This window comes from Rutidosis leptorrhynchoides, chromosome 4 (genome assembly GCF_046630445.1).
Source record: "Rutidosis leptorrhynchoides isolate AG116_Rl617_1_P2 chromosome 4, CSIRO_AGI_Rlap_v1, whole genome shotgun sequence".
NCBI lineage: Eukaryota > Viridiplantae > Streptophyta > Magnoliopsida > Asterales > Asteraceae > Rutidosis > Rutidosis leptorrhynchoides.
In genome coordinates, this window is record NC_092336.1 from 79,372,138 (window position 1) to 79,384,349 (window position 12,212).

Genomic DNA, 12,212 nt, shown 5'->3' on the forward strand with positions numbered 1-12,212 from the left:
GCTATGAAATATATGTTCGTTTTTAGCATTATCAATACCCTAAACGATAATCAAGAAGTATAATCGCGTAGAGGACGATTAGTAGAACACGTTGGTGTTAATTAATCCTTGATCCAAGCAAGCTTTTTGATGAAGAATGATGATGATGGTGGTGTGCTAGGCGACGGCCAAAGGAGGGGGAGGAGGAAGAAGAGAGCACTTTGATAATTTAGGTTTTGATTAAAATTGTGTAATGTGTAAATGAAATGAAAAATAAAGAAAAATGGGGAGTATACTCCCTCCCCTTATGGATCGGCCGAATGGGGGTCATGGGGTGGGCCCCATGGCCCAATTTTGCTTAGTGTGTAATTCCTTGTGGCCCGAACGCCAGATCGAAACCCGAAACGCGAAAACACGCTTACGCGATTAAAAATTCGGAGAGATAACAAATACGCGACGAAAAATAAATATAAATACTATATATAATAATATGATCTTAAAATATCATATTTAAAATATTTAGGATTTAAATATCCCAAAAACTCAACCGTTGGTTTGAAAACCAAAAAGATTCGCCGGATAGAAATTCGCGACACGTAGAAACGTATAATTCAAAATATGAATACAAATATTCACATAACACATAATAATTAATATATATATTATTACAAAAATAATAATATAGGTCATAGAAATGACGTGGCACAATTAACAGTTAACGATCGTTAAATAATTAACGGTAAAAGATAACAGAAAAAGTAGGGTCGTGACACTTACTGATTACAAACAAACTATAGCTCACCAACAGTCGTGTTAACTTTTTAAGCATGTATTTCTCAGGTACTTAGACGTTGTTGCTTCCGTTGTTAGACTTGCTGTCTTGGGGTTATAGACTTGCTGTTACAGACTTGCTGTGTTAGACTTCCGCTACATTACTTAGAGATGTCTCAATCATGGAACTTTTATTTTTGCATTCGTAACTTATGCTATTTTCAAACAATGGCTTTGTAATGACCTTTGGGTCACATACTTATGTTAACGCTTCTATTCATAGGAAGCACGTTATCTTTTGTAAAACGCTATCTTTTTATGAATGCAAAACTGGTTTTCAAACAGCATATAGTGTTTGACCTTGTAATGATCCTGTTGTTGATGAACCGTACACGATGGTTTTGTACGGGGCATCACAAATAGATCGTTGGATTAAGTATTAATCAACCCTAAAATCATGTTATCTAATCATTAAGCATGGAAATCAAGTATATTAAAGCATAACATATTCAAAACAGTTCAAATATCATTACAGAACTCGACCATACAGATCTGGAAAAGAATCAGAAACTGTACGGATATAAGCACGAAGCCGACGGCTTTGTCTCATTAAAGCCGTCGGCTTCATCTGATTCTCATACAATGTTTAGTTTTCATCCAAGTAACCACTACGAACGTTTAGTTCATAGTGGAAGACGAACAGAAACAATTAAAGTAAATAAAACAGATTAAAAGATAATATAAAGATAGAATCATACCTTAAAAAGGTCGATGAAAAGAACTTGAATTAACTTTGATAATCTTGATTACAATGAAAAGTAAAACCTAATCTAAGGGTTTTAGAGAAAAACCCTAAAAGAAAAACGAAACTGCTATCTAAGTATTGAAGGTGTCTTCAAGGTATCTTGAAAACTGAAACAGGAGGCCCATATTTATACTTTTTAGATTTGGTGGCCAAGTCTGCGGCTTCATTGGGAAGTCGGCGGCTTCCGGTGGTCGGTGACTCCTTCTGCAAGTTTAACTTGATCCGCAAGAACATAAACGCGTAACCGTCTTAGTCAAGCCGGCGGCTTTGATGGCAGGCCGGCAGCTTCGAAGATCCGGCAATCTTTTTGATTTCGTTTTCATTTTTTACTTGAACTTGGTCGGCAAGTTGAAAAACCGTATAAATTATACCGGCGGCTTCAGTAGGAAGCCGACGGCTTTAACTGCATTTTACTTGGTCAACAAGTTCATCAAATTATGCGATCAATTCTGGAACATTCTGGAATAATCTGCTCAAGCCGGCGGCTTCAAGTACCAAGCCGACGGCTTCATAGCCTTTTCTACAATTTTGACCTGTTTTTGATCTTGTTTGACACATAACTTCAATAAAATCTTTAGAATTACCTTTTTCCCCTTTTTACCCGTTTTAGTGTGTTTAATGATTAAAATGACTTTAAAATACTAAAATAACTCTTTAAAATGTTATCAGAATTCTGTATAATTTATAATTTAGAAGTTATCAGGTCACATCGAATTACAGTTGTTAATAAAAAGTCCTCGTATTCTTTTTATTAACAACTGTATTCTTTTTATTAACAATTGTAATCCGATGTGACCTGATAACGGATCTTCATATTCTACCAACGGATCTTCGGTCCAGCGATACCGCGGTTACACTTGTGTACTCGCAGGGCTAGAGGTCTCGGGTTCGAACCTCGTCACCCGCTCTAGGAATTGAAATATATTCCTTGAAGGTGGTCCAAAGGGAAGGTTTTACCGACCCGCTCCGGGACTAAGGTCCGGCCCGCCTGCCCCTCGGGATGGTTTAAGGGTCGGATCCTCAGAGTGTGGTTCGGGTTCCGTGCCCGAAAGCGCGTGTATGTGTGCAAATAATGAGTGTCGTTGAAATAAATGATACGCCGATGCAAGCTTGCCTTTGAAAAAAAAAAAAAAAGTCCTCATATTCTAACACATGGCCCTAAACAATTCCAAAATCATGTATTCATGTTTGAGTTAATTATGACATGAAGTCTAGCCGAGCCAAGCCAAAGTGCCAAACAATATAAGATCCTTGAAAAGTTATAAACCAATAATATTTATGAAACCTATTACATATTCGAGTCTTAAATATGATCTATAATTAGTAAATATATTCCCTGTATCTTTGACTCGTATCAACAATCCAACGGCTGTAGTAACTTAATGTTCAAGCACCACCCACGTGTCACTAATCGGATGTTGATTCTCATGTTACCCGTTTGTCCTCATGATGTACGTAATGCTTCATAAACGTGGCCTTCTCTCAATCCTTATATTATTAAGCCTCGTTCCATTAAACATGTAACCATGTCAATGTCGTTTTAAGACTACATTATTAGTTCTCTAAACTTGAATGTGTACTGTTTTCGCCTAAAAAAAACTTTAAGTAAACACTTCCAAGCATAAACATAAACAAGAAAATGAAATGGTTGAGATAATAATGTAATTATGCCAATTTACAAAAATGGAGTGGTAAAACAAAAAAAGAATACACAATACTAGACTCCAAAAGGCATAAACCATGTCATCAAGGACTTAAAAAAACATTTCAAAAAACATTTTAAGGACTTAAAATCATCTATCTAAAGAGCATCTTAAGTTCTTCAAGTCGAGCAGATCGGACTTCCTCATCGGTAAGAGCTCCAGCAATCATCCGTTGCTTCCTTGCCTGAACTTGTTGCATACGTTCCTCAACAGTATCCTACACATTTTCAATCAAATTACAAAAGTCAAATTTAAATAATATAAAAAAGTCAAAGTCTCTTTTGAATGATTAAAACATATTTAGTAATCACTTCAGGAAAGAAAGTGTTGCATAAACAATCAATAGGTTTATACTAGTATGTTTTAAAGACTGGTAATAAGATTGAGACCATGTGGACTAAAAATTGGAAGTTGTTGGTCAGCTCAACAAATTGAGTTTCTTTTTGAGGAAAAATATAAAGTCAATAAATAATTTTTTAAATTTATACATTAATTAAATTACATTTGGGCAGGTGTTAAAGACCATGTATATTCAAATATTCAAAAACTAGTAGCCTCAATTTTTAATATGTTAGGCAGAAAAAGGTTTGACTTTGGCTTTAACCTCCAAAAAAAAGATATTTAAATACTTATCAAAAAAATGGTTTTGTTGAAATTTGAGTAATTCAGTGGTATCCATTAAATTAAAGTACCATTTAAAACCAAATTCAAAAAACAAATTTCAGATTAAAATGGTATATTCTCACCTTCACAATGAATCTTCTAACACAGACAGTTCGCTTTTGACCGATACGGTGAATCCTCATTATCGCCTGCTCCTCTACTGCAGGATTCCACCATGGATCCTACACAAATTTGCACCATTACATGAGTCATGTAAGCAAAACAAGAATCAAATTGACTAAATAAGAAAAGTCAAATGAACCTTATAAAAGTCAAAACGAGAACATACCATGAGAAAAACATTAGAAGCTGCAGTCAAGTTCAGACCAACTCCACCGGCTTTTAAAGACATTAACAGCACCTAGAAGAAGTAATCAAAATTTAATTAATTTAATTAACAAACCTAACTCAAAAAGTCCATTCTACCCCACAAGACTCTAACTTTACATAAGCAAAAGTCTCTTTAATCTAATTTTGCAAAAGTGTCATTATAACAAATGTAAAAAAGGTAAAATATTTTGTTCCAGACTGCAATTAGGCTACCCAAAGACCATTATGGTAGTCTTTTAAAGTCTTTTTAACTCCAAATGGTAAAGAAACTTTAATAAATTGAATCATCATAATCAAAGCAAATTAATTAACCAAATTATTTTACTTACCATTTTATCAGTAGTTTCATTGAATTCCCTCAAAGTCTTCTCTCTATTTTTCTGAGACAAACTTCCATCAAATCTCAAAAAACCAATATTTCTCCTCTTTAATGGAATCTCAACAAGATCCAAAAATGAAGTCCACTGACTAAAAACAATACTTTTCTCTCCATTCCCTTTTTTCCTTGTACTTTCCAAACATTCTAGAAGCTTCGAAACCTTCGAAGATTCTTTCCAGTTCTTCTCAACATCAACTCGAAACTTACTGTCAGTCGGGCACGAAATAAGATCAGTTTTTCTTAAATTTTGCCTACAAATCGGGCATAAACCGTACGCCGGGTTTCTCCAACTCGATAAAAGACACTCTCTACACATCATATGAGCACACGGTGTAAGCACGGGATCATCTGCAGACTCGAGACATATAGGACACTCAGTGTTTTCACCTTTTCGTAATCCATCAACAACTTCTTCTATATAAGCTTTACTGGGATTCGGGGCAGATGAATCAAGATTATTATCAAGAAATCTTCTTGCCAGTTTGTTTAGATCCGAAAACTGTTGTGAATCGCCTCGGCTGTGCATACAGATATAACATAAGCATAAGTTTTAGTTAAGCAAGTGTAAAAATTGTATCTTGTTTGGTAAAAAATGAATTCTGACCTCATAACAAGAAACGGGTGATTGCAACACTGTCTTAATCTAAGTAGGAGTTCAAGGATATTAGCATAGTTGTGAAGAACTTTGCCTTGTGCTACAAACTGATCGAATTGGACCTGTTTTGAAATAAAAAGAAGTTAATGAGACATGTGTTCCTTAACATTATATTTATGGTATTGAAATGATCGAAACCTACTTTGGATCTCTTGAAAAGAGCATCGTAGAAATCATGTTCAGCTTCTGATTGTTCACATTCAGTAACTTGGATGTCAGTTGGTGGAAGAACAAGTATTGGCCTGAATAACACATTTTTTAACAATGTTTAAGGGTGCTGGTATAAAATCACGAAATCGTAAATTCAACTCACACAATTCGCAAACGGTGAATGGTTAATGGGATTTAAGACACACCTTCCTTCTTTATCTTTTGTATCTTTTGTTCTCCTCAACATGAGTGGCCTTAATATGGCTTTAACAAGCTTTAGCCCTCTGTGATCACCATTCTCATAAGGCCTTTGGATTAGCTTGTTCCACCTATCAATTGAAAAAATATACAATAAGAAAAAAGTGCCATAAATTGTGCAATCAGATCATTTTCAAGCTAACTATTTACCAGGCCCAGTTGCACCATGGCTCAACATGCAAGAAACATAGAAGACTGTACAGGTCTTCCAAATTGTTCTGTATAAAAAAAGAATTACAAACGGTGCATGATCTGTAAGTAAACTAAATATCGAAGACATTGGGACAAAATAAACAATCTTGATGGTGAGATTACCTGAAGAGGTGTACCAGTAAGACACCAGCGGCAGTATGCAGACAATGCAAAGGCAGCTTGAGCACACTGGCTTTTTGAAGCCTTAATTGTATGTGCTTCATCTAACACCACTCTATGCCAATCTACTTTTTGAAAGATACTATTTTCTCCATGCTGAAAAAATATTTCACATTATTTTAATTATTATAAATTATAAATATAAATAATACAATGTGAATAAAGGTTTATTTAGAATGAGTAAGAAGATGGATTACACTTTTATAGGATGCAGAGAGAACACCATAAGTTGTCAAGACAACAGTAGGTTCAGCGATCACTTTCGGGTCATTACTCCTATCCCCACCATAATGAACAAAAACAGATAAACTGTTCGGTGTAGAATGTGTTTCAAGCTCATCCTACAATAAAAGAATAATCATATTCATTTCCAAGGTGAAAAAAAATAACTTAGCATTTTTCACTTCACAAATGACCAAATGCACAAACGAGTAGGGGTGTAAACAGGACGATCCAAGCTCAAACTTGATAGTTTTAGAGCTCGGATCATTTAATTTTTAAAAGCTCAAGCTCAGTTCAAGCCTTAGATTTTTGCTCAAGCTTAGCTCATGATATATGTCAAAAGCTAGAGCTCAACTCAAGATGAGCTCAAATAGCTCACAAGTAGCTCAGCTCATTTACAACCCTACAAATAAGTAGCATAATTTAAGTCAACTTTAGTCAACAATCTAAAAATCCAACCTTCCATTGACTCAGCAAAGCCATAGGACAAACAATGAGTGTTCCACCTCTTGGTCTACGAGTAACAACTTTTTCGTCATATTCTCTCTTTAAATCTTCGGTATCGGTAATTCCTTTGCCTGGTCTTGCAAGGATCAAAGAAATGGTCATCACAGTTTTACCTAGTCCCATTGCATCTGCTAAAATCTGCACAATTTGATAAAATCATTAAAAATTATTATCAGTTATTAATCATGTATAATACTTAATCAGTGAACCTTAAAACATGTTAGAAAGTAAAAAACTTACTCCTCCTCTAGCCGTCTGTGTTGCTTTAGGGAATTTGGTAGTTGCTTCTCCAGAGAATATATTTACATAAATTGCAGTTGACCTTCTGTTTATATCACAGTAAGAATGAAAGGTAAATCAGAACTGTATCATAATACCATTTCATCACAATTAATAAATGACATTATATATAAGAAATATCATACTCATCGCATATACGATATGCTGCCCAACATGGATGGAGTGTTTCTTCAGCTTTCTCAACATCTACACCTTTTTCTGATTCTGTCATCCAGTGAAGAGCCTGTTTTTGGTATGGTCTTAAATCACATGTAAGTGTCATTGGAGGCTCCATTTCCTACAAAAAGATGACAGCTTTATGATCGGGTTTTGATACATATAATTTGAATAATAGTAGTATTTGTAAATTGATTAATTTATTGTACCTTTAAGTTGTACATATCAGCAGCACCAACAAGCTTGTTTAATGATGATTCATTAATAACTTGAGCATCTTTGTTGGGTTCTAAAAGCATTGTTTCACCCTTTCGCCGCTTTCCTACAGGTAGTGCTGATACAGCTTCATTTGCATCACTCTGGAAAAAATACAGTTGATATTTATTAAAAAATTGACGTCAGTTTATATCTTATTCATTCATATGTTGGAACAAGTACACAAATTATAAGGTAGTTAGTTGTGATGCACTTGACCAATATGATTTGATTAGTCATTTGACCATTATTAACTATAAATATATACAAAAGTATGGTGTTCAAAACCAATTAAGGTTGCGTTTAATAAAACTGAATAATTTAGCGCTGAATGGTTTTAGAATATGAATGATTCAAAGGCTCTGAATAAGGTTTGTTCTGAATTAAAATAAGTTGTTTGATAATCATTTAGAATGAACGATATAAACTAAGTAAAATTAACTTATCAAACTATTCAATATACTTATTAGTTAAAGTGTTCATAATTATATTTGAGAAGAAAATTACAGAAAATTTAGGCTATTAATGGTTAAAAAAGTGTTTCATCATCTCTGAATGATTCAGCAATGAATTCTGAACCTTTCAACCCCGTATGTGATTCAGACACTGAATGCTGAATGGTTAAGCATTCAACATTGAAACATCCCATTAAGAGGCAAACAAACGCACCCTAAGCATCACATTTAATCCTACTGTATATGCTAATTTTAAGAAACAATATAGCTGAAAGTAAAAACAGACAAAACAATGAAGAAAACATACTTCAAGAGCTAGGCCACGTTTACGAGAATCAAGATCCTCTGGTGTGAATTCAGCCTGATTATAAAACAATTATCAACAAAACATTATCTCAATAAACAAAAATCTCATGAACTAAAACTATAAAAGATCTAAACTTTAAATAAAGATAATTACTTTTTGAAATGGATCCTTTTTCAGCAGCTTAAACAAAGTCAAAAGTGGATAAATTGTGGAGTCAATATTCGATGAAGAATCAAGCTTCCAAGTAGCTTTCCCATCATCAGTAAGTATTGAATGATGAATATAAAAACTGCCAAACAACACACACACAACCGTTATTAACTAATATCCAACCATAATCACAAGCCCCAACCAAAAAAAAAAACTTTATAATATACCTTATATAAAGCATTATCTCTTCCATCAAACTTAAATTCACAGGTGCAGCCACACATCTACCAAGTACCTTCACCTTTTTCGATTTAACAAGCGGAATTAAACACTTTGACCATTCCATTGGAAGCCTACCAATCTGCAATTAAATAAACACAATCATACAATTATATAATATAATTCACCCAAACATTGTAATTGAAATTAAATTTAATCTAACTAATTATATATAATTACCTCTCCGGATCTTTTAGTAGAAAACCTAACAATCCCAGAAGAAGCTTTAGTACTAATCCAATACCCACCTTTATTACTTCTCAAATCACTATCAGGAAATGCAAAATGAACAATTTCATTATCTTCTAATTTTCGCCCTTTCGTTGTCGAAAGCCCAGTAATCATAGTCCTTCCAACTAACAACCAATCAGCTTCCTCTTCAAAATCACCATTTTCAACAACTCCAACAACCTTTTGATTCTCTTTCTTTACACTCACTCCACAACCGGTCGATTTCACTGGTTTAACCGGGTTAATCGACTTAACCGAGTTAACCGGTTTAACAGAGACGGAGATCGGTTCGGCATCGTAAACAGGTTCAGATTCATCGACAGCTTCTTTTTTAATATAATCAGTATACTCCGGGTCATGTTTGGATAAAACCCTAGTATTTGTTGATTCTAGATACTCCGAAAATGACATTTTAGGATTTAGAGTTTTTGAACAATCCGTACCTGTTTCTTCTTTTACTTCTTGTTTGATCGCGTGTGTGGTCGAAACTCGGGTCCCACCGGTGCTTGTAACTGTGCGGATGACGGGAATTTCAGGCGAATTGACCGACATTTTTGGGGGTTTTGGAGGTGGTGAAAGAGTAAGGTCGATTGGATTGTCCTGTGTATAAATCGGTGCCTCCATATCGCTTAATTAGGGTTACCAAGTTTTTAAGAGAATTAATTGAAATGATGAAAATGGAATGTGGAAATTAGCTGATAAATAGACGTATTTGGGATTTTTGGCGCGAGATATATTAAATTCGTTAAAAGGTTCCCGGGCGTTTTATGGAGCGTAAATTTTAATTGACTGTAAGGTAAAAATAGAGGATATAATAGGAACTTAGGAAGCCATTTAGTTTCACTTTTGTAAAAGAAAAAAAAAAACATTATTTTTAATTCTTAATTCGTATGCGTAACCCCCTTTTTTTTTTTTTTTTTTTCCCAAAACATGAATAACTTCATAATATAATTCCATCCTAATAAACTACTCGTATTAAACTATTTTATTAAGAAAAATCAAGATCTGATTCAAGTAATCCACATTAAATTTAGTACAAAAAATAAATAAAAAGACAATCTTTGATGATACCTGTGAAGAAGCGTCCATATCATCAAGATCGACATAATCTTTGGTACTTGAATCAATACTTGATGAATAGTTAATCAAACATGCCGATTTAAAACTGTGAAGATGATCTGGATTTAGAAGATGCAGATTTAAGAGAAATCGATAGAGATTAAAGAGTAAAACAGATATATTATAGTTAGGAGATGGAGGTACCTCGATCTATCTCTGTTAGAGTAGGGGAGAATATGAAAGGACCAAGACATATGTTAGAATTTAATCATCTGTATAAATGATTTTGGTTAGGGTTTTTATGTGATTTACCATTTCGAAGATGATTATGATAAGAAAATGGGGAAGTTGAAAATTATAAAAGTTGAAAACTGTAAAGATTATTACGAGATACGTAGTACAATTTGAAACGTGCAAAAATACTGTAAAAACTTGTTTACAGACCCCAATATGTAACATTTAATTATTATAAAAAATAAATTTTTTTATTTGACATTTCGTATTTTCTATTAAATATAAATAATTTAATACATGATATCATCAAGGTATTTTAGAATTTTCTTTTTCTTTTGAATTATTTTTAATTTAAAAAAAAACTATTTATGACATTTTGATTATTATCTTATACGGAGTATAAGATAGTAATAAATTGATTAATTAAATAAAGGGTTATTTAAACATGTTATTTTAAGTTTGTAAATCTTAATGTTTTGTTAAGTATAGTTTTATGCATAAATAGAATAGAAATGGAATATGATACAGTAATTCGCAAAATCAATAAAACATAAACTACAATTCATTATATTTATATTCGTTCATTATATTTTATTACGGAGTATATTTTACTATAGTTTGAATTTGTATGAATTTTAGGTTGGAAGTTGAAACTGTTTAACGAACAACCCTATCCCGTATTAGAATAACCATACAACTACACCCCAAGAAGTACACCTAAACAACAAACACGACCTTACAAATTTCCAAATCAACAAATTCACCCCTTCATAATTTCTAAAGCCTAGTTTTCACAAGCTCCTTACTGGTTAACCCGAGTAGGTTAATTAACTCTGGATTTAACGACTTCCGTATTTCACCGTAAACTTCACCGTCCCAATTCCGTTTAGCCAATTCATCACCCATGCGTACAGCAGCCTCAACTGCCTTCTCCGCACTATCATGCGCCGAATCAATCAAACCTTTAGCCACCGCATCATCCGCTTTCACTCTCATACCACGCAACAATACATCTCGCATGACCTCCGGCGTTGACGCCTTTGACCTTACTAACGCTATGCAAAACTCCGGTAACGTCATCCCTAAATCAAGCTCACTCATATACAAGACAGCTCGATCACGCTTCATCATGACGTAATCGTGACTCATCGCGAGTAACATTCCGCCTGCTGCAGCGTGGCCAGTAACCGCCGCGATCGTTGGCATCGGTAAGGAAATTAGATCTGCGACGACGCCTTTGAATAGATTTATCATGTGACGGAGGAGGTTGACGGCTTCCGAAGGGGATCCGCCGGAGGATGATTTAGCCCAGGCGATATCCAAACCGTTGGAGAAGAATTTGCCCTCGGCGACGGTGATGAGGACGCTGCCGCGAGTTGACTGAGATTTGACTTTGGAAAGAGATGAGCGGATTGAGGAGATGAGAGTTGGATTTAGACGGTGATCATCGGCGCCGGTTAGTGTTAAGAAGAAGATGTTGCCGCGTTTTTCTAGCGTGCACATGTTGCCGGTCGGAATTTAGATATGTGGTGTTGATTCCTTTCAATTTAATTGGATAATATATATATATATATGCTGATATAATAGTAGTGCTTAAGTATATAATACACAATTTTGTTATTAGTCATAAACGGCATACTATAACTAGGATTTATTAGTCACCAAACTACAAATTCATCCCTTACCCCCAATAGACAAAGGTGATGAACAGTTAAACCCTTAAATATCAATTTTTTTTTTTTTTTTTAACAACGACTAACCATATGTTTTCATATATGTTGAAGCCATACAAAATAACTAAATTGCCCTTACACTACTACCTCTAACACCCCTCACACCAAACATCTCCAATAATGGACAAAGTGATAAATTATACGGTGCAACACATTAGATTGCTCGTATCGCTAGCGCTAAACTAGCGCCAAAGCCAATATTTGGCACTATTGTATTAATTAATTAGGTAGTGATATATTGTATTAATTAATTAATTTA

At 34.3% G+C, this 12,212-nt stretch overlaps 2 protein-coding genes across 2 annotated transcripts; both read right to left on the reverse strand.

Annotated features, from left to right (window-relative positions):
• Positions 1 to 3,250: 3,250 nt before the first annotated feature.
• Positions 3,251 to 9,551, reverse strand: LOC139840758 (DNA repair protein RAD5B-like). The gene is made up of 18 exons (XM_071831004.1): positions 8,877 to 9,551; positions 8,645 to 8,778; positions 8,421 to 8,556; positions 8,268 to 8,321; positions 7,460 to 7,609; positions 7,220 to 7,371; positions 7,035 to 7,119; positions 6,747 to 6,932; positions 6,263 to 6,406; positions 6,009 to 6,161; positions 5,844 to 5,911; positions 5,642 to 5,764; positions 5,428 to 5,527; positions 5,235 to 5,347; positions 4,581 to 5,148; positions 4,211 to 4,282; positions 4,005 to 4,103; positions 3,251 to 3,475 (listed from the first exon to the last, which is right to left on the reverse strand). The coding sequence occupies exons 1-18, from the start codon at positions 9,549 to 9,551 to the stop codon at positions 3,353 to 3,355; spliced, it is 3,135 nt and encodes a 1,044-aa protein (XP_071687105.1). The 3' UTR covers positions 3,251 to 3,352.
• A 1,211-nt stretch (positions 9,552 to 10,762) lies between these two features.
• On the reverse strand, positions 10,763 to 11,900 carry LOC139841327 (enoyl-CoA delta isomerase 2, peroxisomal-like). Its single transcript, XM_071831550.1, has one exon. The coding sequence runs from the start codon at positions 11,721 to 11,723 to the stop codon at positions 10,998 to 11,000; it is 726 nt and encodes a 241-aa protein (XP_071687651.1). The 5' UTR covers positions 11,724 to 11,900; the 3' UTR covers positions 10,763 to 10,997.
• Positions 11,901 to 12,212: the final 312 nt, after the last annotated feature.

What these genes read in the sequence shown, in the direction of transcription:
- LOC139840758 (XM_071831004.1), bottom strand. Translation starts at nt 9,551, where the DNA reads ATGGAGGCACCGATTTATACACAGGACAATCCAATCGACCTTACTCTT. An exon ending in GAGATAATGCTTTATATAAG is followed by an intron (nt 8,557 to 8,644) that starts GTATATTATAAA and finishes GTTGTTTGGCAG; the next exon opens with TTTTTATATTCATCATTCAA. An exon ending in ATGAAACTACTGATAAAATG is followed by an intron (nt 4,283 to 4,580) that starts GTAAGTAAAATA and finishes TACTTCTTCTAG; the next exon opens with GTGCTGTTAATGTCTTTAAA.
- LOC139841327 (XM_071831550.1), bottom strand. Translation starts at nt 11,723, where the DNA reads ATGTGCACGCTAGAAAAACGCGGCAACATCTTCTTCTTAACACTAACC.